At 52.6% G+C, this 27,127-nt stretch overlaps 1 protein-coding gene across 22 annotated transcripts in view; it reads left to right on the top strand.

The window, feature by feature from the left end:
• Positions 1 to 27,119, top strand: part of FANCA (FA complementation group A) — a 62,141-nt gene extending 35,022 nt beyond the window's left edge. For 3 of the 22 annotated variants that reach the window (XM_047846260.1, XM_047846264.1, XM_047846269.1), the window contains 23 exons: positions 2,992 to 3,068; positions 4,903 to 5,016; positions 6,136 to 6,272; positions 6,727 to 6,797; positions 7,174 to 7,270; positions 7,351 to 7,538; positions 9,261 to 9,357; positions 10,799 to 10,975; positions 12,392 to 12,465; positions 14,026 to 14,154; positions 17,859 to 17,943; positions 19,749 to 19,915; positions 20,433 to 20,538; positions 21,525 to 21,581; positions 21,727 to 21,831; positions 22,746 to 22,858; positions 23,738 to 23,876; positions 25,105 to 25,182; positions 25,472 to 25,574; positions 26,044 to 26,119; positions 26,364 to 26,520; positions 26,672 to 26,764; positions 26,977 to 27,119. In XM_047846260.1, coding sequence (XP_047702216.1) covers positions 2,992 to 3,068; positions 4,903 to 5,016; positions 6,136 to 6,272; positions 6,727 to 6,797; positions 7,174 to 7,270; positions 7,351 to 7,538; positions 9,261 to 9,357; positions 10,799 to 10,975; positions 12,392 to 12,465; positions 14,026 to 14,154; positions 17,859 to 17,943; positions 19,749 to 19,915; positions 20,433 to 20,538; positions 21,525 to 21,581; positions 21,727 to 21,831; positions 22,746 to 22,858; positions 23,738 to 23,876; positions 25,105 to 25,182; positions 25,472 to 25,574; positions 26,044 to 26,119; positions 26,364 to 26,520; positions 26,672 to 26,764; positions 26,977 to 27,084 — 2,548 coding nt within the window. In that variant the 3' untranslated portion in view covers positions 27,085 to 27,119. Of the gene's footprint in view, positions 1 to 2,991; positions 3,069 to 4,902; positions 5,017 to 6,135; positions 6,273 to 6,726; positions 6,798 to 7,173; positions 7,271 to 7,350; positions 7,539 to 9,260; positions 9,358 to 10,798; positions 10,976 to 12,391; positions 12,466 to 14,025; positions 14,984 to 17,858; positions 17,944 to 18,875; positions 19,916 to 20,432; positions 20,539 to 21,524; positions 21,582 to 21,726; positions 21,832 to 22,745; positions 22,859 to 23,737; positions 23,877 to 25,104; positions 25,615 to 26,043; positions 26,120 to 26,363; positions 26,525 to 26,671; positions 26,765 to 26,976 lie in introns of those variants that run through there. The other 19 variants (XR_007149531.1, XR_007149529.1, XR_007149520.1 and 16 more) reach the window with 18 other exon arrangements.
• Positions 27,120 to 27,127: the final 8 nt, after the last annotated feature.

Raw genomic sequence — 27,127 nt, 5'->3', positions numbered from 1 at the left:
ATTGTTTTTGTCAAAGTTCAGTAAGAATGCAGATTGAAGAGTCAGTTCTATAAAGTTTATTAAGAGAAATAGTCATTCCCTCCCCTCCACGCCTCCCTGCCATTTCTTTTTCTCTGGAGGCAACCATTTTCAAGTTTTGGCTGATTTTTGTTATTTATCTCCATATTTCTAAATAATATTCTTATTTTGCGAGCAACTTAGCACTTTTTTTGTTGTTTTAGGCCATATCAATTGGTTTTCCGCTATTTGAGGATGAAGACCTAGGTTTTTTGCTTCTACCCACACAAGTAGATGTCCTTCATACAAAAAAATGTTTTAAATTTTAAAACTCACTTTTTTTTTTTTTTTTTTTTTTAGGGCTATGTAAACACTATTCAGAGTTCACCATTAGGAATGTAACTACCTTTCATTTTTCTGGGGCTCCTGATTATCTTTGTTTTATCTTAACCTTTTGTGTGTGTGTCATTCAACTGCTATCCAAATCCGCCATGTCCTCTCACTCAGACCTTCAAGTGCTCACTCTGTCGCTTCTGAGAGAGAAAGGCCTTCTGGAGCCTCCTAGCTGGCTCCACTCTGAATTGTTAGCTTTTTCTGCGATCCTCGTATCTTCCTTTGACTGCCTGGGAGTGTCTTTGATTCTTCTCTTTTCTGGACCCTAGACCATCCTGTTTCTGGATTTACTCCTGTGTTTTGGTGGGACACATCCTACTGAAGCTTTTTAAGAAGGGTGAATGGGAGGTAGCCTTTTTTTTTTTTTTTTTACATTTTATTCAGCCCTCACATTTGATAGTTAATTTGACTGGGTGTAGAAATGAAGAAATCTTGCTTGGAAATATTTTCCCTCACATTTTTAAAATATTGATCTATTGATTTGTAGCTTCCAGTGTCGCTATTGAGATGTTAGGTTTCTGATTCTTTGCACGTGACATGTGTTTTTCTCTCTGGAGATTTGCAGTATCTTTTTTTTTTTTTTTTAATTTTTTTTTAATGTTTATTTATTTTTGAGACAGAGAGAGACAGAGCATGAATGGGGGAGGGTCAGAGAGAGAGGGAGACACAGAATCTGAAACAGGCTCCAGGCTCTGAGCTGTCAGCACAGAGCCCGACGCGGGCCGCGAGATCATGACCTGAGCCGAAGTCGGACGCTTAACCGACTGAGCCACCCAGGCGCCCCTGCAGTATCTTTTTTATCGTTTCCTGGGTTTTCAAATTTCATTGCAATGTATTTTGGTGTGGGTCTAATTTCATTTCTTGGCTAGGCGGATGGTGGGCCTTTTAATCTGGACATTCGTGTCCTTCAGAACAAAGAAGTTTTCTCGGATATTTCAAAACCTTTTGTTAAGAAAAATTTAAGATAGAAGTGTAGGATAGTACTTATGTAGCCCTCCACCCACCATTCTGGGCCATTTTGTTTTTATTTTTAGGGAGAGAGAGTGCATGTGTGTGCGCACGCAAACGGGGTAGGAGTTGAGAGAGAGAGAGAGCAAGAATCCCAAGCAGGCTCCATGCCCAGCATAGCTCCTGACGAGGGGCTCGATCTCATGACTGTGAGATCATGACCTGAGCCAAAATCAGTGGTCAGACACTCCACTGACTGAGCTGCCCACACACCCTCTTCTGGGCTGTTTTGAAGCAAACCACAGACATGGACTGCTTGATCCCGCTTACTTCAGAGCGGGTCTCCTTTCCTGCCTGGTTTCGTCTTGGAGCTCTTCCTTTTCAGACATTACACCGCCAGGATTGTCTCCTGACTTGTTCTCTGTTACATTTTGCATGTCTGGTCTTTTGGTTGTATTTTTTTTTTTTTTTTTTCTCTCCTTTCTGGGAGATTTCTTCTGGTTAACTTGCCTGTTCTTTCTGTCACTGGATTTTTCTGTTTATGGAAATCCATTCTCCTCTAATAGCTGCGGTGTTTGATCTTAGGTCTCTGAGGATGAGCGATGTCTGAAGTGTTCTTTTCTGTGAATTTTTCCATTTCCTTAGATGTGCTCTTTTTTTTATTTGCATTGATTGCTAATCTGTAAGCTACCCGCCTTCCAGTTTCTGGGGCAGTTGCGTGCTCCTCCGCTCCAGCCTGTCCTCTGCCTTGCTTTGGCCTTTGATGGCACTCCCATTCTGGAAGACGGCCACCTCCCTCCTCCTTTTCCTGGCTCATCATCAGGCCTTGCGGCACTTTCGGCAGGCCTCCTTCCTGCCTCACTGCTCACTTGGAGACTTTGTGTCCCGCAGGCTAGGCCATTGCCCGTGTCCCATACTTGGGCTGCTCTTCCGAAGGTGACTCCACAGCTCTTGTCCTTGGACTTGTCACTGTGCCATGAGAATGTGCCAGCCAGGGGTCCATGCCCTGCAAAACCCTTATCACAGGACTTTGTTCTATAATTCTCTGTATTTCTTTTTTTTTTTTTTTTTAATTTTTTTTCAACGTTTATTTATTTTTGGGACAGAGAGAGACAGAGCATGAACGGGGGAGAGGCAGAGAGAGAGGGAGACACAGAATCGGAAACACACTCCAGGCTCTGAGCCATCAGCCCAGAGCCTGACGCGGGGCTCGAACTCACGGACCGCGAGATCGTGACCTGGCTCAAGTCGGACGCTTAACCGACTGCACCACCCAGGCGCCCCATAATTCTCTGTATTTCTAATGACATCAGTTGGGTGCTTTTCTCAGTATTCTTCATTAAAAGTAATAAAAGTCCTCTTTAAAATTTGGAAATTACCCAGACTTTAACGAGAAAAGTAAAAATCATTTATAATCTCACTACCCTATGAAAACCACGGTTGGCATATATGTGTACATGGCAAATTATGAAACACTAAGAACCATTTGAGTCCATGCACATAATGGGTTTTTTCTAAAAACAGAGTCCTACCATAAGGTATGGATAGTAGACTATATCATGTATTTTTGTTTTATGATAGTTTTTGAAATTGTAAGCTTGCGAACTAATTTGAGTCCTGGTGGCTTGGTTTTCATGTTTTCTCCTGATCCAGAGCAGATAAAATTCCCCCGTCTCTGTACTCCGCCTACTGCCAGGCCTGCTCCACTGCCGAAGAGAAGAAGCCAGAAAGTAAGGTCATGGGTCTCTCCATCCCTGTGTCGGGCACTTTTCCGCATCCCGGGTCCTGAGGTGTGGGGGTGACAGGCACCTCAGTGCGCGTGGTCTGGTTAAATCGGGACGGACGCGCCCTAGTCGTCAGGTCCTGGGCTCCCAGCCTGGGAGCCCCGGAGGGTTACCTGCCAGAGCCCCTCCCTGAGGTTCTGCATGAGGCCGGGATGTGCTTGCTGCTCGCCTGTTCTGACGCAGGCTTTAAATTCAGGGGACGTCCCGGACTAGGAAGCCAGGCTTGAAGTCGGTCGTGTCGGTTCTGACGCGTGGCGTGGTGGCTGGTCTGCGGCGGCTTTCTCTTTGGACGGTTGAGTCCTGTGGCGGGCCGGGGATCGCTCGGCTCACAGGAGTCAGTGATGTCGACCCAGGTCCCGTCTGTGGCAGCGGCGTGCGTCGGGAGACCTCGGTGCTCCGAGCGGCTGGGCGGACTTGCTGGGCGGGGTGGAGCGGCCTGTGTCTCGGCAGGAGCCGTGCCGTGAAGCCGTTCTTGTTCGCTGCTTTAAATCCTCTGACATTTGCGGGGCCACCTGGGCCGAATGAGCTGGCGATTTCTGGTTCTGTCTGCCAGAACCTTCCTGTTACACGTGTGGGTGCTTTCTCACAGTCACGGAGACCCAGGAGACTTGAGTGGGCAAAGAACGACGGTCCCGGGTCCCCTGCTCGTTCGGACCAGTACTGCAACAGCTCACCATTGTGGGGCTCCCAGGAGGCAGTGGGGCTGCATCCAGTGTGGTGGGGGGCGCACCCCTCCGTCCCCGGCCCCCTGGCCCTGCCTTAGGGGCCTCGCGGATGTTTTGTGTCTCATCCGGCAGGGCTTATAAACGAAGACTCATCACTTCTAGTTTCGTCTCGGTGTCTCCCATGTGAGGCTCGCTGTGGACACCTGGTGTCTTCTCGGGCGACACCAGAACTCGAAGTCGTATTTTTAAAACATCTGTGGTGTGCTTTTCTTTGTATAACGACAATTATGCGTTTGGACTCCTGGGCGGCTCGGTCGGGGGAGCACGTGGCTCTGGATCCCGGGGTCGTGAGTTCCAGCCCGACGTTGGGCACACAGCTTACGTTTAAAAAGTTAGAAAACATTTTTTTGAAGAAGTATCTTTGTTTTACAAATATGTGATCAGATCTAATCTTTTTTCAAAAATCTCATAGACATGTTGAGAGCTGATGATCATCTCTTGTATATTAATTTTTAAGTTTTCTCCTTTACATCTTTTTTTAAATATCCTATTATAAAAAACAGTAGGACATTACTTAAAAGTTTTAGAAATGGAACAAATTATGACCCATCCACAATTCTCCGTACCCACCGAGACCCCCTCGCCATGCTTCTGGTCCTTCTTTACATATGTGTTTTTCACACTTACGGCAATGTTGCGCATAGAACCATGTTTTTTCTTTCTTTTTCACTATTTCTAATTTAAAAAATTTTTTTGTAAGGTTTATTTTTGAGAAAGAAAGAGAATAGAGCATGTATGCTAAAGCAGGGGAGGGGTGGACAGAGAGGGAGACCCAGGATCTGAAGCAGGCTCTGTGCTGACAGCAGAGAGCCTGATGTGGGGCTCGAACTCAGGAATTGTGAGATCCTGACCTAAGCTGAAGTCGATCGCTTAACTGACTGAGCCACCCGGGTGCCCCAAATCATGTTTTTTCTTAAATTACTACATTTATAAACAAGTTTCTGATACCAGTGACGGGTGCCCAGCAGTGCAGCGCCTCGTGGAGTCCTGGCGCCTCTGTCTGCCGTGGACATGGAGAGGCCGCATCCAGCTGTGCGTGTCCCGTCATTTCTCAGGTGCAGCCCCGGGAATGAAGGTGGAAGCTGTCTGTGCCGAGGGACCCTTGGGACCACTCGCAGCCGCGCTAAGAGAGCTCAGAGCCGCGATGACGGACCCCACGCAGTATGACGGTGAGGACATGACTGTGCGCAGGGCCGTCTGCAGTGGGTGTTGGGAGGGACGAGTGGACGTCCAGCCGTGGCCAGGGCTCAGCGTGACGACAGCGCTGGCGGATGCTGAGGACTTGCCTCCTTTCACCTGGGATGGGATGGGAGACGGGTCTGTCGTTCAGGCTGTCACAGACCCTCAGCAGATTGAATACTCTGTCTGCTCTTGGAGCTCCTAGCAGAGCAGGTAATGAGGAGGAAGAAAAGTAAGGGCACCAAAGTGTGGGGTTTTCTTTCTTAACTGAGTAGCTGTAACCCTGAACACTGGGTCTCTGCTTCTGCGTGACCATTTTCTGTAAAATGGTGACTCGTGAATGATTCACCTCATGTGGTGTGTGGCAGTCCATGAAATAAAATGCTGACTTCCCCTACTTTGGAGATTTTTGGTAGAGAAAATGTAGAATCTAATGGAAAAAAGCCGTGTTTTTCCTGGTACCTGTAAGAGATTTTTATAGATGATAAACCCATTTTATTCAAACCAGGACAGAATATCCCACGAGAGCCTCACAGAGGAAATATTAACGGCACCGCCTCAGTTTCCCTTGCTCCCTGTAGCATCTCCTCCGCGACCATAGGGGCATGGCCTTGCCGAACTGCGCTCCTGCAGAATTTGGCGTGAGGGGACACTGAGGTCTGCGTCAGCCTTGTTGCTCACAGTAGTTTCCGTCTCCGGCCAGCACAGTCGGCCTGTCGCCTGACCTCCGGTGCGCGGAGGCTGTGGCTCCTCGCCTTTGGCAGACCGATCGTGGGGCGTGGAGCAGACGTGGTGCCGTGTGGGCGGGTTGGCCTGCGACTTCAGATGGAGAACATGCATACAGGGTGAAAGAGAACCGCCCAGATGACCCCAGGCCGTGAGGACAGCGGTCATGCTCACCCTCAGCGTGCTCCCACCGCCCGGCTGGCGGAGGAGCGCCGCCCTGGGGCTCGTGGCCCTGGTAGCGCCGGAGACGGGGCTGCCGTGAGCCGCTGCGCGCAGGAACGCCGGCGCCCCCTGCAGGCAGCCCGTTGCGAGCGGGAACGCCACCGCCCCCTGCAGGCAGCCCGCGTTCGCCTGCTCGTCTAACTGGGTTTCTCCACGTGCAGTTGTGGCTGCTCGGGTGGCAGTTGTTTCTGAGCGGCTCGGCGCCGCCTTGGGCCGCGCTGAGGAGGACGGCAGCTCTGGGGGATCGCAGATTCAGCTCAGCGTCCTCACGCCAGGCCTGGAGCAGCAGGAACGGGAGGTGAGTATGGGATGCCTGGCCTATGCTGCTGAGCGGGGCCGGGTTGTGTAAGAAGTCCCACGTGTGCGGGCCTCTTCTCCACCCCGTGTTTTGCCAGGCGAACCGTGTGCGTGGAAACGACACCCGGGAGCCGGGCAGTGTCGGGCCTGGGCTCAGCCGGCCCTGGCCTGTTTGTGTACAGACCTTTTAAGTTTCTAGAGGAGAACACACAGTGGAACCCATCTGTGGCCCCGGAGCCTAAAACAGTTTGCTCCTTGGCCCTGTGCGGGCGAGGTGTGCTGAGCCTGTTCTCTGCTGTGAAATTTCACAACGCCTGGCCTGCTGTCTCCCAGGACGTGGGAATGGGGTTCTGGCGCCAGTTGGTGTGATGCTTTCCTCTCCAGACGCAGGCCTGCCTTACTCACACGTTGCTCTCGGGGACTCTGAGCTCTCGGTGACCATCTGTCTCTCTCAGGTCGCGGACCTCCTGCTGACGTGTTTTTGTCAGAACCTGATCGTAGCTTCCAGCTTCGCCTCGCCAGACAGGTAGAGGCTGGGGGTTTTCACTGGGCGCTTTGGGGCTCTGCTGGGGGCGGCCGGGGTGCTCGGAGCAGGCCTCCCTCGGGGAGTGGGGTTTCTCCCTGTTTTCTGTGATGAGGGGCAGGGCTGCCCACTCCTTGTCCACCTCTGACCCTTGGTCCTGGATCCTGCCTTCTGGCTTCTGTACTGGTTGGGGGTCCCAGGTGGGGTGAAGGGGCAGTGCGGAGACTCGGCAGAGATGAAGCATCTCCCCCGGAGACCTCGCCGTTGGGGGAACAGCCTACGTCTTTCTCGGGCACCCTTCGCTCCTCCGGAAGAATCCGTGGGACGGCCGTGCAGAGCCAGGAGTGGCCAGACTGCTGGTCTCTGGCTGTCTCTGCAGGCAGGGCCCCTGGGCTTCTCGCTTAGTGACGGCCATGTGTGGACGCAGGCTCCTTCCTGTCGTGCTCACCAGGCTCTGCCAGCTGCTCCGTCACCAGGTACGGCCGCCGCCTCTGTCCGCCTGCCTGGGAAGTGGGCTCTGCCCTCCTTCCTGCAGAAACACTCTCTCCCGTTTCAGGGCCCAAGCCTGAGTGCCTCCCACGTGCTGGGGTTGGCCGCCCTGGTCGTCCACCTGGCCGAGTCCAGGTCTGTGCTCCCAGAGGTGCGTGTGGGCCTCCCTGCCCCCGCCGAGGGCCTGTCCGTCGCAGAGTTCTTCAGTAGCCTCCTGACGTTTAGGACCTCGGAGACCTCGCTCTTCTGCCTGAAGTGAGCTGCCCTCACATCCGCTGTGCCCCTCCGTGCTCGACAGAAGTCACATACTCACCAAATGCAATTGGCCAACACAGACATGCTCCACGGATAATCATTCTGGAGTCTTACGTTGTATTTATGTGTCTGTGTTTCTTTGTTTACAAAAATGAGGTAGTGCTACCTTAAAAACTGCTTCTGAAGACGTTAACGACGGACTGTAGACGTCCTTCCACGTTGGGAAGGGTTGTGAGCACTACCGGGTTTTGTCTTGGGGGCGCCTGGCGTGTGGTGGGACCCGTCCCTGGTTCCCCTGTGGTTAGCAGCTGCTTCTCTGGAGTGAGAACCTGCACGTGGAGCTGCCCTATGTAGAGAGACTTGTCTCAAAGGGTTTCGGGACCCATCATTCTACAGATCTGTGCCAGCGTGTACCCCTACTGCCCCTCATTCACCGCTGTGGGCCAGACCCATTCCAGGACTGGGGTGGAGTCCCACCCCTGCCTTCTGTGTGGGGGCACCTGGCAAGTTGATAGTGTGGCGTACGCAGCGTGGCAGGTGCTGGGGCAGGGCCCTGGGAGTCTAGGCCGAAGCGGGTACAAGGTACATAGAGGAAGGGTCAGGGCGGGAGCCAGGAGGCTCCGGAAGAGTTGTGCGCAGGGGCTGGGACCGCAGTTCATAGAAAGAACTGACAGAAGGCACAAGGGGATCGTAACTGGGCGAGGAGAGAGAACACAACGCCTGCCCTGGACCACGGCCCCCGACACCTGTGCCACCCCCACGGGAAGCACAGCGGCCCAGCCTCTCGGGCTCTGGGCAGCACGGACAGGCAGGCCCTGCTGGCGTCAGTCCTGACTTCCCCTGGGCCCCACGGTCAGTCTCTTCTCACGGGGCCCTTCCCCTCAACGCCTCACAACCCACCACAGGCGGGCAGAGGCTCCCCCTGAGTGAGGCTGAGTTTAAACGTGGGCGTGCTGCTCTCTTGTCCTGAAGACTGCTTTTTTTGTTTTTTTGTTTTTTTTTTTTTTTTTTAATTTTTTTTTTTTCAACGTTTATTTATTTTTGGGACAGAGAGAGACAGAGCATGAACGGGGGAGGGGCAGAGAGAGAGGGAGACACAGAATCGGAAACAGGCTCCAGGCTCTGAGCCATCAGCCCAGAGCCCGACGCGGGGCTCGAACTCACAGACCGCGAGATCATGACCTGGCTGAAGTCGGACGCTTAACCGACTGCGCTACCCAGGCGCCCCTTTTGTTTGTTTTTTAATGTTTATTTTTTGAGAGAGAGTGGGGAAGGGACGGCGGGGGGGGCGGTGGTGGACAGAGGATCCGAAACAGGCTCTGTGCCGACAGCAGAGAGCCTGACGCGGGGCTCAAACCCATGAACTGTGAGATTATGACCTGAAACCAAGTTGGACGCTCAACCGAGTCACCCGGGTGCCCTGTTCTGGCCGTGGCTCTTCGGCATGCAGTGACCGCAAGCCCTTATTTGCACAGTCTTACTGTTTGTGTGTTCTCTGGGTCTGTGCCTTCAGTGTAGATAGAGCTCAGATCCACGGTTGTGACTTGGGGGCGTTTCCCCGAGGCCTTGGGAGCTGGCCTGGCCTGGACTAGAGGCCAGGGGCTAATCCTCAGGCCATCTGGTTTAGAATGCACTCAGTTCACTTGGGCGAAATTCACACTTTTATTGCATTCCTTGTTATGCACGGGTCTCATTTCTACATTATTTGTTTTCTATTTTCAGATTTTGTACAGCGGTGATTTCTTACTCTTTGTGTAAATATTCTTCCTTATCACGGGATACTCTGTGCAGCTGCTTGTCTCCAGCCCTCGTGAAGAAGGTGAGTCTGTGCAGTCCCTTTTCCCCATTCTTGGAGTCTCCCGTTTCAACGCAGGTTTCTAGCCAAACGTCGGAGGTCTCTTGTCTGCCCACCCACGTCTCTGTGTGCCCGGTGTGCTGGTTAGTTATCAGATCATCTCTTCTCTGGGCTGAACGCTGCGTTTTTCTTCTGTTCTCAGAGTTAAGATGAAGGGATGAAAGATGACAAAGACCACAATTGTCCCCCACTCCCTTCCTCCCTCCCCCCCTTCCCCCCTTCCTTCCTTCTTCCCTCCCCCCTCCTCCCTCCCTCGCACCCCCATCTGCCCTCCCTCCCTCCCTTATTCATTCTAAATGTTTTATTTATTTACTTTTTGTTGTTTTCACCTATTTATTTTTTGAAAGAGAGAGAGCAAGCTGGGGAGGGGCAGAAAAGGGGGGAGGGAGAGAATTCCAGGCAGGCTCCACACTATCCGCGCAGACCCTGATGTGGGGCTCGAACTCAAAAATGGTGAGATTGTGACCTGAGCCGAGATCAACGGTCTGAGGCTTGACCGACTGAGCCACCCCGGCACCCCCAAACGTACGTCCCATTTTTAAAAGAAATAGATACTGATTTTTGTAAAATAGGTACATTAAAAGGTAAATATTCATGAAAAGTATCTTCTTATTTAAAGAAGAATTCTGAGTTTTGTCCAGAGACTTCCCTCATCTAGTGAATGCTTGTTATATTTATTCTAAGGCCAGAGAAATATAAAGATGCGTGTCAGAAGCCTTCAGTGGCAAAAGTGAGTTTGAAGTTACAGTGGGAACCAGCATTCTTACTTGGGCGGAGTTTTAAGGGACATCTCATGGTGTTCGGTGCACATCTCCGTTGCGGGCGCCATTAGAATCCGCTGGGCTGGCCCTCCCCGGAGGGTGAAGTGGGGGCCGGGCACACTTGTGCCCCCATCGTTGGCGTTGAGGAACTTAGTCCCAGCTGCCAACATTTTGAAACATGGAACAGAGATTAGAAGTGGCCCAGACAAGGAAGTCCCTGACTCCACGTGTCCCTGGGGGCCCTCCCCCCGCCCCCTCAGCTCAGTAAACATGGGAAGAAGTCTAATCTCCTAATGGCAGAGATAAATAAATTAATTCACCGACACAGTGTTTTGCTTGTCCGGTCGGCACCCTCTCTTAGTGCAATCTCTGGTGCCAGCAGCGGTCTGGGAAGACCACCGTTCGCTGCCGTGGGGTCACCACCGCCGTGTGGAGGGCAGCTTGGAGCCCGCACTTCTGCCTCACGTGTTAGGATTTACGGACAGGGCTGCTGACCGACGTGCCCTCTGTAACTGCACACGGGGTGCAGGCCGCGACGGGGGGACGGCCCAGGGTCTTCGGGCTGCCCTGCCCCCTGCGCACGGCCGGGTTACTGGCGTATCTTCTCAACTGCTTGCGACCCATGTGACACTGTCTCTCTTCAGTTTCAGTTCATTATACTGAGACTGTTCCCAGAAGCCCGAGATCCCCTCTGTCCGGAGGACACAGCCGACCCTCCCTGGAGGCCCTTGTGCCGGCCCTCTGCAGACTGGCAGCAAGCCGCCCTCTGTCTGTGGAAACAGAGAACCTTCCAGGAACTGTTGAAGGAGAAAGAATTTCACGTAGGTCCCGCTGCCCCTTTCCTGCTTCTCCCCTCGTTCTAACTCACAAGAGTTTGCGGGGAGATTGGGGGCCTCCTGAGGATATGGCGGGCAGGCAGCTGGGCCTGACCCAGTGAGCCTGGAGGAACACAGAAGTGGCTTTGATTGAAATCGTTAATTGGGATCGTTGCAGATTCACACAGTTGTAAGAAATTAGAAAGGTCGTTTCCACTCTGCCCACTTTTCCTCGGCGCTAACATGTTGTGGAAGATTTTGAGGGTGAATGAAACATACTTCACACCTACCTGCCAGGCTCCCGTTTGGGGTGGGCTCCTCTGGGCAACGTCACTGTGAGCCTGGCCTGCTCCGGCCCCCCTGCCCACGCTGCCTCTTCATAACTTCTCATTTATTCCGATGTTTATCTCCTTATTTTGGTCTTTAGAGGAAAAATTCTCAATTGTTTTATCATATATTTTTTCAATTCTGCTATTGTTAATCCCATGAATGACCCCAGAGCAAGTGCGACAGTCTTTGTGCGACATAACGAGTCAAGAGCAGGGAACGCTAGCCGCCCACCTGCAGCGTAGCAGGTGGCTCAGGGCTGCTGTCCCGCCTGGGGGTGATCACGGACGTGCTTCTCTTGGTTTTACCTGCTCCACATCACCGGGCTTTGGTCTTCACACGTAGGCAGCGTGCTGTGCGCGCGTTTCTGTGATGTGCCTTTTCACACACACTGTGAGGTTTTGAGATTGGTTCGTGTTAATGAGTGGAATTGTTCCAAGAATTTTATTACTTTTTAAGGTTTATTTTTTTTGAGAGAGAGAGTTGGGGAGGGACAGAGAAGGAGAGAGAATCCCAAGCAGGCCCCGCACTGTCAGCACAGAGCCCAGCATGGGGCATGAACTCACGAACTGTGAGATCGTGACCTGCGTTAAAATCAAGAGTCAGACGCTTAACGGACTGAGCCCCCTAGACGCCCCCCCAGGAATTTTAAATTAAGAAATATGCTACCAGGGATATTTGGAGCATGTTACTACACATTTATTCTCTAGTTAACTTGCCCAACTCAAGTGGACTAGAAGATTATTTCCTGCCTCTGTTGTGCAGTAACCTGAGAGGTTTGCAGATGCCGCGGACCAACTTCAGAACCAGGCGGTATGCTGGAGAATTCAGTTTAAAAGTGCCAGTTGGAAATGTTTCATCAGCTTCGCAGTCAGACGTAACCTACGCAATATGTGGGGGCTTGGCGCCAGCACCTCAGTCAGTCGGCAGGAAGCGGCCGAGAACGGACACGAGTGTAGGCACTGCGGCCTTCCTCTGAGTCTTTCTGCTGCGATGTGTGACATCGGAGGGACTGTGCAGCAGACTTACAAAGCTGACCTGTGCTCTCCGCGTCCCATCCTCACCGTCGTGTTCATTTGGTCCTTTTTCTCTCAGTTAACTTACAGAGACTGGTTACGGCTGGAACTAGAAATTCAACCTGAGGTCGACTGTCTTTCAGATACAGAAAGGTAAGTGTTGAAAGGGATCTGCCCTTGACAGTGGTACAAGGCTTTACGCATTGTCTTAAAGCCTAAGTCTTGTCGTTACATCTCAGTGTTCAATTTGATATATATACCTATGAGCGCAGTTTCATTCATTCATTCCTTAATTCAAGAAACGTTTATGGAGCTCCTAGTGTGTGCCACGCACTTCTAGAATGTTCTAGAAACTGGGAAGTGCGTTGTGATGAGGCAAGTCTGCCCATCTGGTACCTTTGTGCGCTTCTACTCCAACGCCCCTGACTGGGCACCCTCGCCAGGTGTAAACCTGAGCAGGCCGGGTGGCAAGCAGGCGGGCAGACAAAATGGATTAGAAGTAGGGATGTACACTCAGGACCCCACGGTTAGGGGGTGCATCAGGGGCAGATGTACGTGCCTTAGGTGGGAGAAGAGCAGGCGGGGTGACTGTCGTGAGGGGCTGTGGTGAGTCCTGGCCCTCTGGGGTCCTGAGGGAGCTTGCCAGAGTTCTCAGCTGGCGCGGCCAGCTGGGCAGGCAGAGGGCTGACGGGTGCCGTGTGCAGTACTGGCTCTGAGCTGGTGGAGCAGGTCCCTGGGCCAATTACTCAGACCATAGGGACGGCGGATGTGCTGTTCTGGGCGTGAGCGTGGGGTGCTGACCAGCCCCTGCATGTGGGGCTGTGGGAGTCAGGGAGGGAAATGTGCTGTAGGTGCAATGGAGCTGGTGGGGCACAGGAACCCTGGGGGCAGCGGAGGGCAGGGGTCAGCGTGAGCCGTCCTGAGCCACTGTCCCTGTGCAGTCAGAGATGCGGCTCGCATGCCGGGGGTCGGGGGGGGGGGGGGGGCGGGATTCTGTCCCGTGGTGTCAGATTGCAGAGGAAGTCAGAACCGTGGAAAGAACTGCTTTTCCGACAAGGTGGACGTTTGCTTGCTTCTCGGGTCTGTGTGCAGCCAGCTGTGAGTGCTTTCTGCGCAGGCGCATGCGCCCTGGGGTCTCCCCGCTCTCCCTCCTCTCTTTCCACTGGGAAAAGGAAAAGAAGGAATTCATTTTTTGGCGTGAGGATCCATAATAAGCATTTCTTACCCTCAGGTCACTGTGTGCTAAGTTGTGCTTAGACCTTTTCTGTTTTCATTCAACAGGCAATGCTCAGATACATTGTGTAACAGTTTCAGATGGCCTGGGCGAAGCACCAGCCTTTATAACCTCTGTTCCTTGCCCACTTGTGGGTTTATGCAAACGTCTTACTCGTGGCTCTTTCTGCATAAACAGACTACAGTGTCACGTGCCTCTCTTGCTGCGGCTTTAGTTAGTACATCCTCAGGATCCTTCCCATGAGCACCTGCAGAGTCTGGGCCAGATGTGGGCATCTTTGCTGACGGACCCTGGAATCACGACCCTGGGGATGGCCCCCGAGGAGGCCTTGATTGCAGTAGAGGGCCTTCCCGCCACCCAGAAGCCCCAGATCTCGCCACCCGCCATTGTTGTGCCGCTGGCTGTGGGCTCTCGTCCTGGCTCCCGGACCACCGGTTTACAGCCTTTCCCAGCACAGACCTTGGTGTTTGCTGTTGCAGGTGGGACTTCCAGCAGTGGGCGATCCATGAGTACTTCCTCCCCAGGCCCTCGGCTGTGGGCGGCTGCGACGGGGACCTGCAGGTGGCGTGCGCAGTTCTTGTCGACGTGCTGATAGACTTCCGCCAGAGGTTGGGAAGGCTGATGCCAAAAAGCATCTTACTTTTAGTCTTGATTCTTCCAAGGTGTTTTGTCTGTCCACTTTGTGTTTGACAAAGCACAACTGAACACGTCCTGCTAGTGGGTCTGAGTCTGTGCGGAGTAAAGGTAAGCTTTCTGGATCCGTTTTCTTTGTGTGCAGATTTGCCAGCGGCAGTGACTTGTCTTTCTGCTGTCATCCGACATGTGGGTCGTAAGCGTAAAGGGTGGAAGAAGTGGGCGGCCGGTGGTACCCTCCTAGAGGGCTGCAGTGCGGACGTGGGCTCACTGCCGTGGGGCAGAGCTCCCGTACCGTGGCCGCTGGGCTGGGCCGTTAGCATCTTTGTCCTCCTATTGTGTGAAGATGATGAGTAAAATCAATTCCATTTTCCACATTTTGGGGGATGTATTACTTCCATCCTAGAAAACCAGTCCTGTTACCCTTGTTCCCCTTTACCTCCCGCTGCGCCTCTTCTCCACAAGGATCTGTAAACGTATCGCCTGGTTAGCGGAATTCTTATGAACTCACGTTTCAATACAACCGACAGCACTGGAGTTCTTCCTACCAGCGCCTAGTGGCTGGGAGCAGCACGTACGGCACCAGGCAAACGGACGTTGGGGCCAGGCCTCTTGTTCTCAGTTTTTCTCTTGGGAGGGTAAACGAGTATGTGTGCACAGAATGAAATCAGTGTCTCCATTCCTTCCCTGTCCCCCAGCTCCTGGCCACCCTGAATCTATTTTATGTCTCTGGATTTGTCAGTCCTGTCACACAAATATGTGTGTGACACATTGTGTCTGGCTTACTTGGAATAACGTTTTAAGGTTAGTGTATATTGTAGCATGTCCATCGAGTGACAAATGGATAAAGAAGACGTGGTGTGTGTGAAATTTTATATATATATATAGAATGGAATATTACTCGCTGATCAAAAAGAATGAAGGCTTGCCACTTGCAACCACATGGGTGGAACTAGAGTAGATTATGCTAAGCGAAATAAGTCAGAGAAAGATAAATATCGTGATTTCACTCATCTGTGGAATTTATGAAAGAAAACAGAGGAACATAGGGGAATAGAGAGAAAAATAAAAAGAGACAGGGAGGGGGCGCCTGGGTGGCTCAGCTGGTTAAATGGCTGACTCTTAATTTCGGCTCAGGTCACGATCTCATAGTTTGTGGGATCGAGCCCCATGTCAGGCTCTGTGCAGACAGCACAGAGCCCATTTGGGATTCTTTCTCTACCCCTCCCCTAATTTCTCTCTCCAAATAAACATGAAAAAAAATTTTTTTTAAAGAGAGAGGGAGACAAACCATAATATACTCTTAAATACAGAGAACAGACAGGGCTGCTGGAGGGTGTTGGCTGGTGGGTAGATGGGCGATGGGCATTAAGGAAGGCACTTTTCGGGCCGAGCACTGGGTGTTGTAAGTGATTAATCACTAAATTCTCCTGAAATTATTATTACACTATATGTTAACTAGAATTTAAATAAAATTTAAAAATCGATATATCGTAGCATGTATCAGAACTTCATTCTTTTTATTACTGAGTAGTATCCCATTGAAGGATGGACCACGTTTTGTTTATTCATTAGTTGATGGACATTGGGTCTTCCCCTTTTGACTATGAATAATTCTGTTAAGAACATTTGTGTACAGGCTTTTCTGTGGTCCTGTGTTTTCATTTCTTTCGGGCATATGCCTAAGAATGGGGTATGCTGTGTTATACTTTAACTTTTTTAGGAACTACCAGACTGTTTTCCAGCATCAGAGGGTTCCAGTTCCTCCCCGTTATCATCAACATAGTTGTCATTATCTTTTACTTACACCCCTCCTAATGGACATGCATTGGCATATATCATTATGGTTTTGATTTGTTTTTCCCTGGTGGCTATTGATGTTGAACATATTTTCATTTATGGGTTGGCAATTTGTGTATCTTCTTTGAAAATGTCCTATCCTTTGCCCATTTTAAAATTGGGATGTTTTATGGAGTTGTGTTCCTTATGTATGCTATATACCACATCCTTATCAGATATGAGTGGCAAATATTTTCTCCCCTTCTGGGGCGCTTGGGTGGCCCAGTTGGTTGAGCATCCGACTTCGACTCAGGTCATGATGTCATGGTTTGTGGGTTCAAGTCCCACGTCGGGCTCTGTGCTGACAGCTCAGAGCCTGGAGCCTCCATCAGATTGTGTCTCCCTCTCTCTCTGCCCCTCCCCTACTCATGCTCTGTCTCTTGCTCTCTCGAAAAGAAACATTGAACATTTTTAAAAACAATAATAAAAATAAATTTTGATGAAGTCTAATTTATCTAATTTTAGCTCTTAATTTAGGTCTTTGATTAATTTGAGTTAATTTTTGTATATGGAATAAGGAAGGGATCCCTTTTCATTCTTTTGCATGTGGACATCCAGTTGTCCCAGCACGTTTTGTGGAAGAGACCGTCCTTCCCCATTAAATGGTCTCAACATCCTTGCCGAAAATCAACTAACCATACGTGTGAAAATTTGTTTCTGACCTTTTCTTATTGAGATGGTGTTTATGTCTGTTCTTATGCCAGTATCGCAGTTTTGATTACTGAAGGCTTGTAGGAAATTTTACATCGGGAAATGTGAATCCCTCAACAACCCCCCCCCCCCCCCCCCCCCCCGCCCAAGATTGTTTTGGGTATTCTAGGTCCTTGCAATTCCATCTGAATTTCAGGATCAGTTTGTCAGTTTTAACATAATCAGCTGGGATTCTGCTAGGATTGCACTGTATCTGTAGATGCATGTCAGCACTATTACCATTTTACCCATACTGAATCTTTCTATGTGTGAACTTTCTTTCAACAGTATTTTATAGTTTTCAGTGTACATGTCTTACACCTCGTTGGTTAAATTTATCCTGAAGTATTTTATTCTTTCTAACACCATTGTAAATGGAATTATTAATTCCACTCTTGGTGGTTTAGAAAAATACAACTGATTTTTGTATATTGATTTCATGTCCTGCAACTTTGTGAACTTACTTGCTTTAGTAGTTTTTTATTGGTGATTCTTTAGGATTTTCTATATACAAGATGTCATCTCTGAATAAGATGGTTTAACTTTTTCCTTTACAATCTGAATGCCTTTTATGTCTTTTTCTGAGTGAACTGTCCCAGCTGGAACTTCCAGTGCAATGTTGTATGGAAGTGGGAGAGAGGACAACTTTGTCTTATTTCTGATCTTAGGAGGAAAGCTTTCAGTCTTTCATCATTAAGTATGATGTGAACCGTGGGTTTTTCACAGATGGCCTTTATCAGGTTAAGGAAGTTCCTTTCTGGTCTTAGTTTGTTGAGTGTTTTTATCATGAAAGGGTATTGAATTTTGTCTCATGTTTTATGTGTGTCTATTGAGATGATCGTATGGTTTTTGTTTTCTTATCCTATAGATATATGTGTTACATTGATTTTAGGGTGTTGAACCAACCTTGCATTCTTAGAATAAATCCCACTTGGTCATGGTACATAATTGTTTCAGGATGTTGCTCGATTGGGGTTGCTAGAATTTTGTGTGTATGTTTTGTTGTTCGTTGTTGATGACTGTGGGTGTCACATGGTCCTCTGGGACCTCCTGGCTCTGTGACCACACACCAGTCTGGAGGCGGGAGGGGAGGCTGGAATGCCCACACATCAGGAGATACTTAGGAGGCTTTTGTTGTGTTTTGTTTCAGTTCAAGGAGTTACAACTACTCAGAGAATTCTGATTTGGTTCTCAGTGGCTGCCCAGGAAATCGGGATATTTTTTCCAGATTGCAGGTGAGCTAGAATATGTGAAACCCAGTGTTTCACTGCATCTATGTCATCTGCTATTAAGATTATTTTTATTTTTATTTTACAGAGAATGTGAGCCAGGGAGAGAGGTTTTTTTTGTTTTTTGTTTTTATTAATTTTGAGAGAGAGTGCACACAAGTGGGGGAACGGCAGAGAAAGGGAGAGAGAGAGAATCCTCAGCAGTTATGCTGTCAGGGCAGAGCCTGATGCTGGGCTCGAACCCACAAACCATGAGATCATGAACTGAGATTAAGTCAGATGCTTAACCGACTGAGCCACCCAGGCGCCCCTTGGGAGAGAGAATCCTAAGCGGGCTCCACACTCAGCGTGGAGTGTGATGTGGAGCTGCAGTCCACAACCCTGGGATCATGACCTGAGCCGAGAGTCGGACACTCAACTGACTTAGCCACCCAGGCACCCCGAGATGTTTATTAGAAATATCCGCAACGGGTCCTGAGGCTCCCCAGCAGAATGAAAACCAACATCATGCATATAAGGTCCCAGACCCAGAGGGACAGTGTGCTCACTTCACCAGTGAGTATCACAAAAAATGCAGAAACAAAAGCTGTGGTGCCAGAACCATCTCCGGGCTTTGGGACATTTAGAATCTGAAAATAGAGGCAATTGAGCAAATAGCAGCTTCAGTAGTAACATGATTGCTCTGCACCGCTGTCTGCTTTTTAGCTCTTGGCTGCTCTGTTTGGATGCCAGCCTCTGAGAAATGACGTAGCTAGCCCCCCACTTGCCAAAGGAGGGCTTAGAGACTGTTCCACAGGGTCACCCGGCACCTCCACAGGCTGGCGGGTTCTCGTCACCAAGGCAGGCGCACTTAAGAGGGCGTGGAAATGGGGCTCTCGTTTTGAAATGAAAAGTATAGTTTTCCAGTCCGAGTACCTGTTCGTCTCGGGTCTTTTCAGGGTGCTTAAAGTCGGACCCTGTGAGTGGCCTCTGGGGTCAAAGTGCAGACCGTGCTCGCTCTGGTTCCATGTCCACAGCGTACACGGGGAATCTGTACCTCTGGAAGTAGACGGGCAGCTCCTCGTTAACAGGATTCTGGGTGTGGATTTCACGCTTCCTCGTGGTGTTTCTGCTTTCCAGGTGCTTGAATAGAGAGAATGTGGGGAGTGACAGAAGCCATGGAGGGGGAGGTCTGGAACACTGGGGAAATGTACCTACCAATGAATAAAACATCCCACAAAGAAGAGCCCCCAGCCCCCTCATCTTGCCCTTCTGTCCGCGCATCCGTCATAACTGGCTGTGGTGGGGGGTGAGCGGGGAGGGCAGACAGTGCATCCTGGGGTTTGGGGTCACGTGTGGCAGGGACGATGCTTTGAAGTGGGTGCTTGGCTTTTTCTGTCTCTACATCTGAATGTGCGCAGACACCGCACACACTTTGTGCTTTCAGTCTACAGGCATTTATTGAGTGCCTGCTGTGTACGTGCCTCCCGTCCGTAATTCGTCCTCAGATTATGTGCACGCACACACCTGTGTGTAGTAAAAGAGCAAATGATAAACAGTAAAATGTTAGCCATCGGTGAAACTGGGTCACGGTGTTCTTTGTACTGTTCTTGTTCTATTTTTGCAACTTTTCACTGATTTCCAAGGAAAAACGCTTGTCCCGGTCATTCCTAGCTCCTCTTGGGAGACTCCCCCAAGCCCACCCAACCTCATTTCAGAGTCCTGATTGGGGCTGACCGTCAGCCCTGAGGACTTCCTGCCTTCGCTCTTGGGGACGACCACCTGGAGCCAGCGATAAAAGTACGTGACCGTTTTGGTCTTGTTTTTTCCAGGAGATGGCTGCTGGCCTGGAGCAGGGCCCGGGGGCACCCCGTAGTGGCTCTCCTCCTCAGGGGCACTTCCTTTTCGGAGTTTTCCGCAGACGGCTCCAGGCGCTGGCAAGCGGGTGGGATGTGGCCGCCCGCCTTCAGAGACAGCGGGAGCTGCTTGTGTACAAATGGTAACACAGCACTGTGGAGAGATTCTGTCTTAAATTGAATTTCTTTTCCATCGGTGACTTGTTTCCATCCCCTATCCCCAGCCTGTGACGGCGTCTTCTCCTTGGTGTTCCCATGGAGATCAGGGTTTGAAGCTTTGCGTTAAAGCCTTCCTCTTCAGACTCACGAGCTGCTTAGCTGAAAGCTGTAGCCTAAAGAATTCATGTCAAAATAAGGAAAACCCTGCGTGCCCAGAGATATTCATTGTCGCCACATTTATGAGTAGGTCACGTTATCTCCGAGTTCTAGGGAATAGCTTGGTTAGACTATGGGGCACCTCTTACTTGGCTATTGCACAGCTTTAAAATGGGTCGTGGGGTAAGACCTCGTGCATGTCGGCAGTGGGTCCAGCAAGGCAGTCCCAGGGAAGGACTCCAGTTCCAGGAGCGGGTAGGGAGGGTGGTTACAGACCAGAGCCCGAGCTCCCAGGGAGCGACGTGAGGCCAGGCCATCGCTGCTGACGCAGCTCTTTTTTGCCAGGATCCTCCTCGGTCTGCCCCCGTCTATTGTCGTCGGCCACCCCCAGGCCGGCCGGCCAGCCGCCCCTGACTGCACCGAGTTCTTCCACTTGGTCAACTCTGAGCTGGTAGGTGTGGGCGAATGACCGTGGGACCCGGGGACGGGGGCGATCGATCACTGGTTCTCGAAAACTCACGAGCGCGTCTGTGGTCACTTGGAGCCAGTCACTTGAGTGTGTGTCGGACCACGTGGGAGTGCTGAGGGAAAGAATGGGGTACTGCTCCGGGAGCCAGCAGTCGGGGCCTCTGTGTGCCCAGCCTCGTCCCACAGCCGGAGCCGGGGCCAGCGAGGCGCAGGCATCGGATGTGGCTCCCTTCCTCGACAGCTTCAGTCCTTTCCGGAGCTCTCCTCAACTTTCAGCCGCCACGATCTGTGGAGTCTTGCACACCACGTGTCTTCGCTGCTTTCTAGTTTTGACATTTCGGGGGCACAGAAGCCAGAGGTGCCGCGAGGACCACAGGTCCCACCAGTCTGCCCTGCTTCCGGCGTCCACACTGCTCAGTGTCGGGGGCTCCACGAGCTTAAAGTGTCCTTACTTCTTAAAAATGTACAAATATGACTAGAGATTGAACTGAGGCCCCATTCTGTCACAGCTTTAAAAGGTGACTTAGAAGTCCGGGGAGATGAGACTAGGTGTTCTTTGGGTTCTTAGCAAAGGCTGCTTTCCTCAGAGCTCTCAAAAGGGCCCGTGAAGGCTGGCAGATGTGGAAACGGGCAGGACAGAGACGCAGACAAGGGGTGGAGAGGCGAGTTGCCATCCTGGCAACAGGGCCGTCAGAGTGCCGTCCTCACCTCCTGGGCCGTGTTGGGGCCGAAGTGGGCAGGCTGGGGCCTCTGGCTGCACGGAGGAGCCATGTGAAGAGGCACTGAGCCATGCAAATTCTGGGCCAGCATGCCCGAGGACAAAAGGCCAGATCTCCGGTCAGCAGTGGTGCTGTGACCCGGCTGCCATCTTCAAGGCGTGTTCTCACAGCTGGAGTCTGTCAGCAGACCCCCCCCCTCCCCCCACCACCGCCGTCGGTTCCTTTCTCACTGGCTTATGCTGTTTTGCAGAGAAACTTCTCCCATGGAAGCGCATTGACCCACGACCTCACAGTCCACTTCTTCAGGGTAACTGTCTCCCTCTGCGCCTCCCCAGTCGCCTGCTCGCACCAGTTGGGCCACATCCTCTCACTTGTGCTTTGAGGCCACGGCGTCTTCCAGGGCCGGGGTGTACGTGCAAACCGCTGAGCTTCTGGCATGTTCTCTCCTCCAGGGGCTCCTCAGTGCCTGTTTACAAAGTGGAGACCCCTCCCTGACAGCAGACCTGGTCCTGACCGCGTGCCAGACTGAGTGCCCCCTAGTCCTGACCTCTGCGCTGGTAGGCACGGCCGTCTGCTCAGGGCGCTCCCGGGGCTGGTGTGGTGACCGGGGACCCAGTTCGTGTCATGCGGGAGAAATGGGGGGAGGGGCGAATAGAACCGAGCAGAACGTAGGAGGGCAGGCTTCCCTGCCTGTGCCTGCCTGGAGGGAACGTGGGTGTGGGTTCACTGTGGTTCCGCGTTGGCACAAGGCGACCCCTAGTTGCCTGTGGTCCCCCACCTCAGTTTCCCCTGTTGTGCCAGACCACCGTCTCGGGGCTTCAGAGAGGCGCTCAGCCTGGCCCTCGCGTGGCCTGACGTTCTCGGGTTGAGAGCGTAGGCTTCTTTCGGGTGTCTTTTTAAGTTTATTTTGAGAGAGAGAATCCCAGGCAGGCTCCACGCTGTCAGCACAGAGCCCACCGCGGGGCTCCATCCCCCGAACCAGGAGATCATGACCCGAGCTCTAATCCAGAGGCCCCCACCCCCACCCCCCCACCCCCCCCCGGTGCCCTGTGCTCTTAGATTCCTGACAACAGGCAGCTCCCCTGGTTTCATCAGCTGGAGCCCAGGCTCTGGCAGCCACAGGAGCCGAGCTGCCGCGCCCCCGAGTGTCTCCACTTTTCTCTTAGTCTGTGGCTCATTTGGGTGGCGTTCCCTGCAAGAGCCGTGGCGTGTGTCAAACACCCGCTCCGTCGTGTTATCTGCAGAGGAAGAGAAACCCCTCCTGGCACTGCCATGGACCCAAGTGCACAGGGCACCACCCGAAGGCCGGAGGCGTGGGCGGGACGTGCGCCGCGCTGAGCGGTGCCCACTGGCGGGTGGGCTCCGTCTTCAGTGGTCACCTGAGGGTTCAGCATCTTGGCTGCGGGACTGAGGAGGTGTCCGGGTAGAGCCTCCCGGGACCCGCTCACTGGTGATCTCTCTCCTCTGGAAGTTGTGGTGGCCACGTCTGGAGCCTGAACTCCGTAGTCGGTGGAGGAGATGTCTCCAGGGCCCACTGCCCCAGGAGCTGCAGAGACTGTGGGAGGCCCAGCGGTTTGGCAGGAGGTGAGAGGGACGAGGGGACGGGGCGTGGCTGTTCTTTGGGACCCGCACTGGGTTATCTCCATGGACACGTTGGCCTTGACAGGCCATAGGGACAGGTCTGCCAAGAAAGGGAAGAAACAGACGCGACCTAGCAGGTTCCTGTCTGAGAAGCTCGAGAATGTTTCGGGAAAGACTGATGTTAGCAGGCCCCTGCCCAGCTTTGCTGCCCACCTACGCCCCTCCTCTCCTCTTATGCCTGCAGTCGGCCCAGGACTGATAGTGTCGGCATCACGGGGATGTGTTCGAGAGGCAGATCCGGTCTGCCCAGCTGGCGGTCTCCGGTGCCCGCCAGACTGGGGGACAGCTGTGTTCCTAGAGGCAGTCAGGAGGAGCTCACCCCACCCAGCCTCCTTTATCCCCGAGGTGCCCCGCGTACCGCTTAGGGTCACGAGTGCCTGAAGTCCCAGAAGACCAGGAAGGCCAAATTCCTGCATTATATCCCATTCATTTTTGGCCTGGTTTTGAACCTGCTGGAAACCCTTTCTGGGAGAGAACCCGAGGGTCTGAGTGGCGGGGTCCAGGTCAGAGGTCTGTGCATCGCAACCCTCTTGCAAAGCTCAGCTAGTCGGCCCCACCCGTCCCCATGTCCACAGCACAGAAGCCCGTGAAGGAGATGGGAAACCCGTCTCTAAGCCAGGGATGAGCCTGACACAGGCATAGGGCTCTGCCAGGGGTTGCTGGGGACACAGACCTTGTTTCTGCTGGCTCTGAAGCCCCTCCCTGCACGACGTGAAGGTGGGCAGGGCTGGCATCCTGACGGTTACGGGACCGAGGACTGGAGGTTTTCGACCACAACGGGGTTTTGAGGCTTCGGTGGTGACACACGTCCCTATCTCCTAGCTGCCTCCTCCCTGACACAGCATCCCCTGCGCCTGGCCCGGCCTGGCTCTCTGCTGCCGCACTTTACTTTGAAATCCAGCGAGCTGGGAAAGACAGCGTCAAGAGCCAGCTGGAGAGGCTGGGCTGCCAAGGAGAAGAGGCAAGAAACGAAATTCTCTCACTTGTCTTTTCTGGCAAGCTTGCTTCTGACCCGTGCTCTGACCAGCTGCGTTTCTCATGGTTCACCTGAACTGGGCTTTTCCAAGGAGAGACAGGAAGGGCGGGGTCCTCCTGACTCGATGAGGAAGTGAAGTTTACCAGGTTGACAAGTTTAGTAATACTTGACCATCAAGTTCCCTTTTGATCTTACTCGTGTCCTCTCCACAAGCCGCTGCCCCGCGGGGCCTTCTGCGCTCCTGTTTGCACAGCCGGGGTCCCTCCAGGGTCTCCCCAGCTAAAGCGCTGGTAAACTGGAAAGTCAGAGCACCCGGCCAGGGTGGGGGTGGGGGGGATGTTCAGTCGCTTAAGCGTCTGACTCTTGATTTCAGCTCAGGCCATGATCTCAGGGTTCCTGAGTTCAAGCCCCGCCTCCATCGGGCCCTGTGCTGACAGCGTGGAGCCTGCTTGGGATTCTCTCTCCCTCTCTCTGACACTCCCCCGCCTGCACGCTCTCTCTCTAAATAAACCTAAAAGTCAACCTGTCCAGGCTCTGGACATACACACCTGCCTGAGGTTTTTGGTAACTATAATTTAATGTGGAAAAACCCACAAGGGAGTTTCTTCTAAGTTTATTTTATTGAAAATGATTTTAGTGGCTCCAAGTCTCCCAGGCCTGTGTGAGCTGAGGGGACAGTGCCCAGACCCCACCCAGCGGGGGTGTGTTCCAGCGGGTTGGGGCAGGTGGGCCCCTGCCTCTGGTCAGGGTGGGACGTATGGGTTTTTCTCTAGGGATTTTATAAACTTCTCCACAAGAAGCTAAGGAGTGAGGCTGGGCTGGGCGTAGTTCCCTGCAGCTCAGGGACAGCAACAGCCTGGTGTTTCACTGCTCTCACTTGTGCAAGCCATGTTTAAAGGCTCATATAAAATGACCCAGTCGGTAAAAATTTATTCTCGAATTGTCTCTTTGAAATTTTTCTTCATAAGATCCACTTAGAGGAAAAAAAGAACAATGTCCTTACTTAGAATTACTTTTTGAGGATACAATGTAGGGAATTTTATTTAAGTTTATATATTTATTTTGGGGGAGGGAGAGAGAATCCCAAGCAGGCTCTGAGCTGTCCCTGCAGAGCCCACACGGGGCTTGATCCCATGAACCGTGAGGTCCTGAGCTGAGCCGAGCCATGAGTCGCCCCAGGAATTTAACGTAAGTGCACCCGTTTTGTTTGCAGCTGCTGGTGTTCCTGTTTTTCTTTTCCTTAATGGGCCTGCTTTCATCACATCTGACCCCACATGGAAGACCTCGTCAGGTAAGGTGACCTTTCCCACTGCAGGCCTGCATGACACCTCCGAGACCTCCTCAGTAGGGTGTCTGGGAGGACAGCCCTGGAACCTCTGTCTTGAAGGGTTTCTCAAAAGCGAGAACCCCTAGGCCTGTCCTTTGAGGTCTTACTTCAGGACTCAGGCACGAGGGTCCCTGGCCTGTTCCCCCTACAGTCACCATTTAAGGCTCACAGGACACACGAAGGCTCCCCAGCGTGTGTGGCTGTGTGGATACTCACGACCTCCTAGTCAGCCTCCCTCTTCTGTGGGCCACAGGCTGTTGACACCCCGAAGGCTTTGGACATTTGTGCTGAGATTCTGGGGTGTTTGGAGAAGAGGAGGGTATCCTGGCTGGTGCTCTTTCAGTTGACAGAGACAGGTAAGAGGCCACTGAGACTTGATAGCAGGGGACGACGGCCTGGGTCTGTCCTCGTTAGCCATCCGGGAACACAGGTGACCCAGCAGAGAGACAGGTTGCGATCCCCACTTCTTAATCTTTCTTCAGAAATAACTTTCAGATGGTTAAGAACAGGACTTTGGGCCTGACTTTACTAACTCATTTCCCAAAGTGTATCTTCTTGCCAAATACATAAGCCACATCTTGGGATAAATGCAGAATAAACCCGTTTAAAGGACAAAAGAATCCCATGGGGGTGCTGAGTCCCAGGGTGCCGCTAGGCCTTCAGGTGGGGGACAGGGGGTCTGCCTGCCTCCGCCACCAGCCCTGCTCTCCAGAATGAGGACGTCGCCCCTCGTCGCCAGGCTCCTGACGTTCCGTGAACGTGCCGACCCTAGGGTAGGCGGGCACCCACGGAGCTGGCTAAAGCCATCCCCTCTCGGTGTTGCAGGTGGCGGCCTGGGCCACGTCCTCCTCCGCCTGGCCCCAGATCAGTACGTCAGACTGCTGCCGTTCGCCTTCTACAGGTAACTGCACCGACTTCCCGGGCTGCTGCCAGAGCAATCCGGGAAGGAGTTCGTGCCCGCAGGGTCGTGCGTGGTCAGAGGAGGTGTCCTCCCCTTCCCCCGGCCCTAGATCTCAGTACCACGGCGTGTCTCCCTCCAGACGGGAAAGATGCCTATGACGTCATTCCTCAGATGAGCAGCTGCCGTGCTGATTGCCACTCACCTCTGTGAGGTCTTAGAGTCACTTGTGTCTCCTTATCTCCAGCCTTCTCTCCTACTTTGACGAAGACGCCCTCACCAGGGAGGATGCCTTCCTGCACGTTGCCGTCGACATGTACCTAAAGCTGATCCGTCTCTTCGTGGCCGGGGAAACCGGCGCACTCTCCACCGTAGCCAGCAGGAGCCGGGAGCGCCGGGGCCAGGCAGGTGACACGCCTCACAGCCCCGTGCAGCCAGCTCTCCGGGGCTTGAGGCCTGTGACAGCCCAGCCCCTAGTGGCACGGTGAGCAGATGGGGGCATCCTGACTCATCACGGGATCCCCTGACCTGCGGCTTTACCTGTCCTCTCTTCAGGGTGACCCTGTCGGCTTGATAACAGAAGCTCGTCGTTTTCTGCTGCGGTCAATACCTAGATGCCCAAAAGAGAGCTTCTCAAATGTGGCCGAGGTAACACGCAGACGCTCACTCTGCTGTGTGTGTCGAAGAGCAAACGAGAGTGCTGTAGATACAGCACTTCCATTAAGAGGAGAACCCGGGGGTGCGGCCCTTGCACTGTGGCCAGGCCACTTACCTGCTGGGCTGTGGTTGCCAGCTTCCCTGTCCCCAGGCCCCGGGTGTCTGGGGGCTGCACTCGGCTGAGCACAGTCGGTTTCTTGCAGCTGCTGGCCACCAGTGCGGACTGTGACCCGGACGTGAGGGCCGCCCTCCTGAGCAGACAGCAGGCCGGGCCGGATGCTGACCTCTACCGGGAGCCCCGGCTCTTCTGACTGGACCCTGCGCGGCGCACAGCCCGGCTCCTTTGTAAATAAT

This window comes from Prionailurus viverrinus, unplaced genomic scaffold (assembly GCF_022837055.1).
Source record: "Prionailurus viverrinus isolate Anna unplaced genomic scaffold, UM_Priviv_1.0 scaffold_38, whole genome shotgun sequence".
Classification (NCBI taxonomy): Eukaryota; Metazoa; Chordata; class Mammalia; order Carnivora; family Felidae; genus Prionailurus; species Prionailurus viverrinus.
The sequence above is the reverse complement of the archived record's forward strand: the minus strand, read 5'-3'. Positions and strand labels throughout refer to the sequence as shown.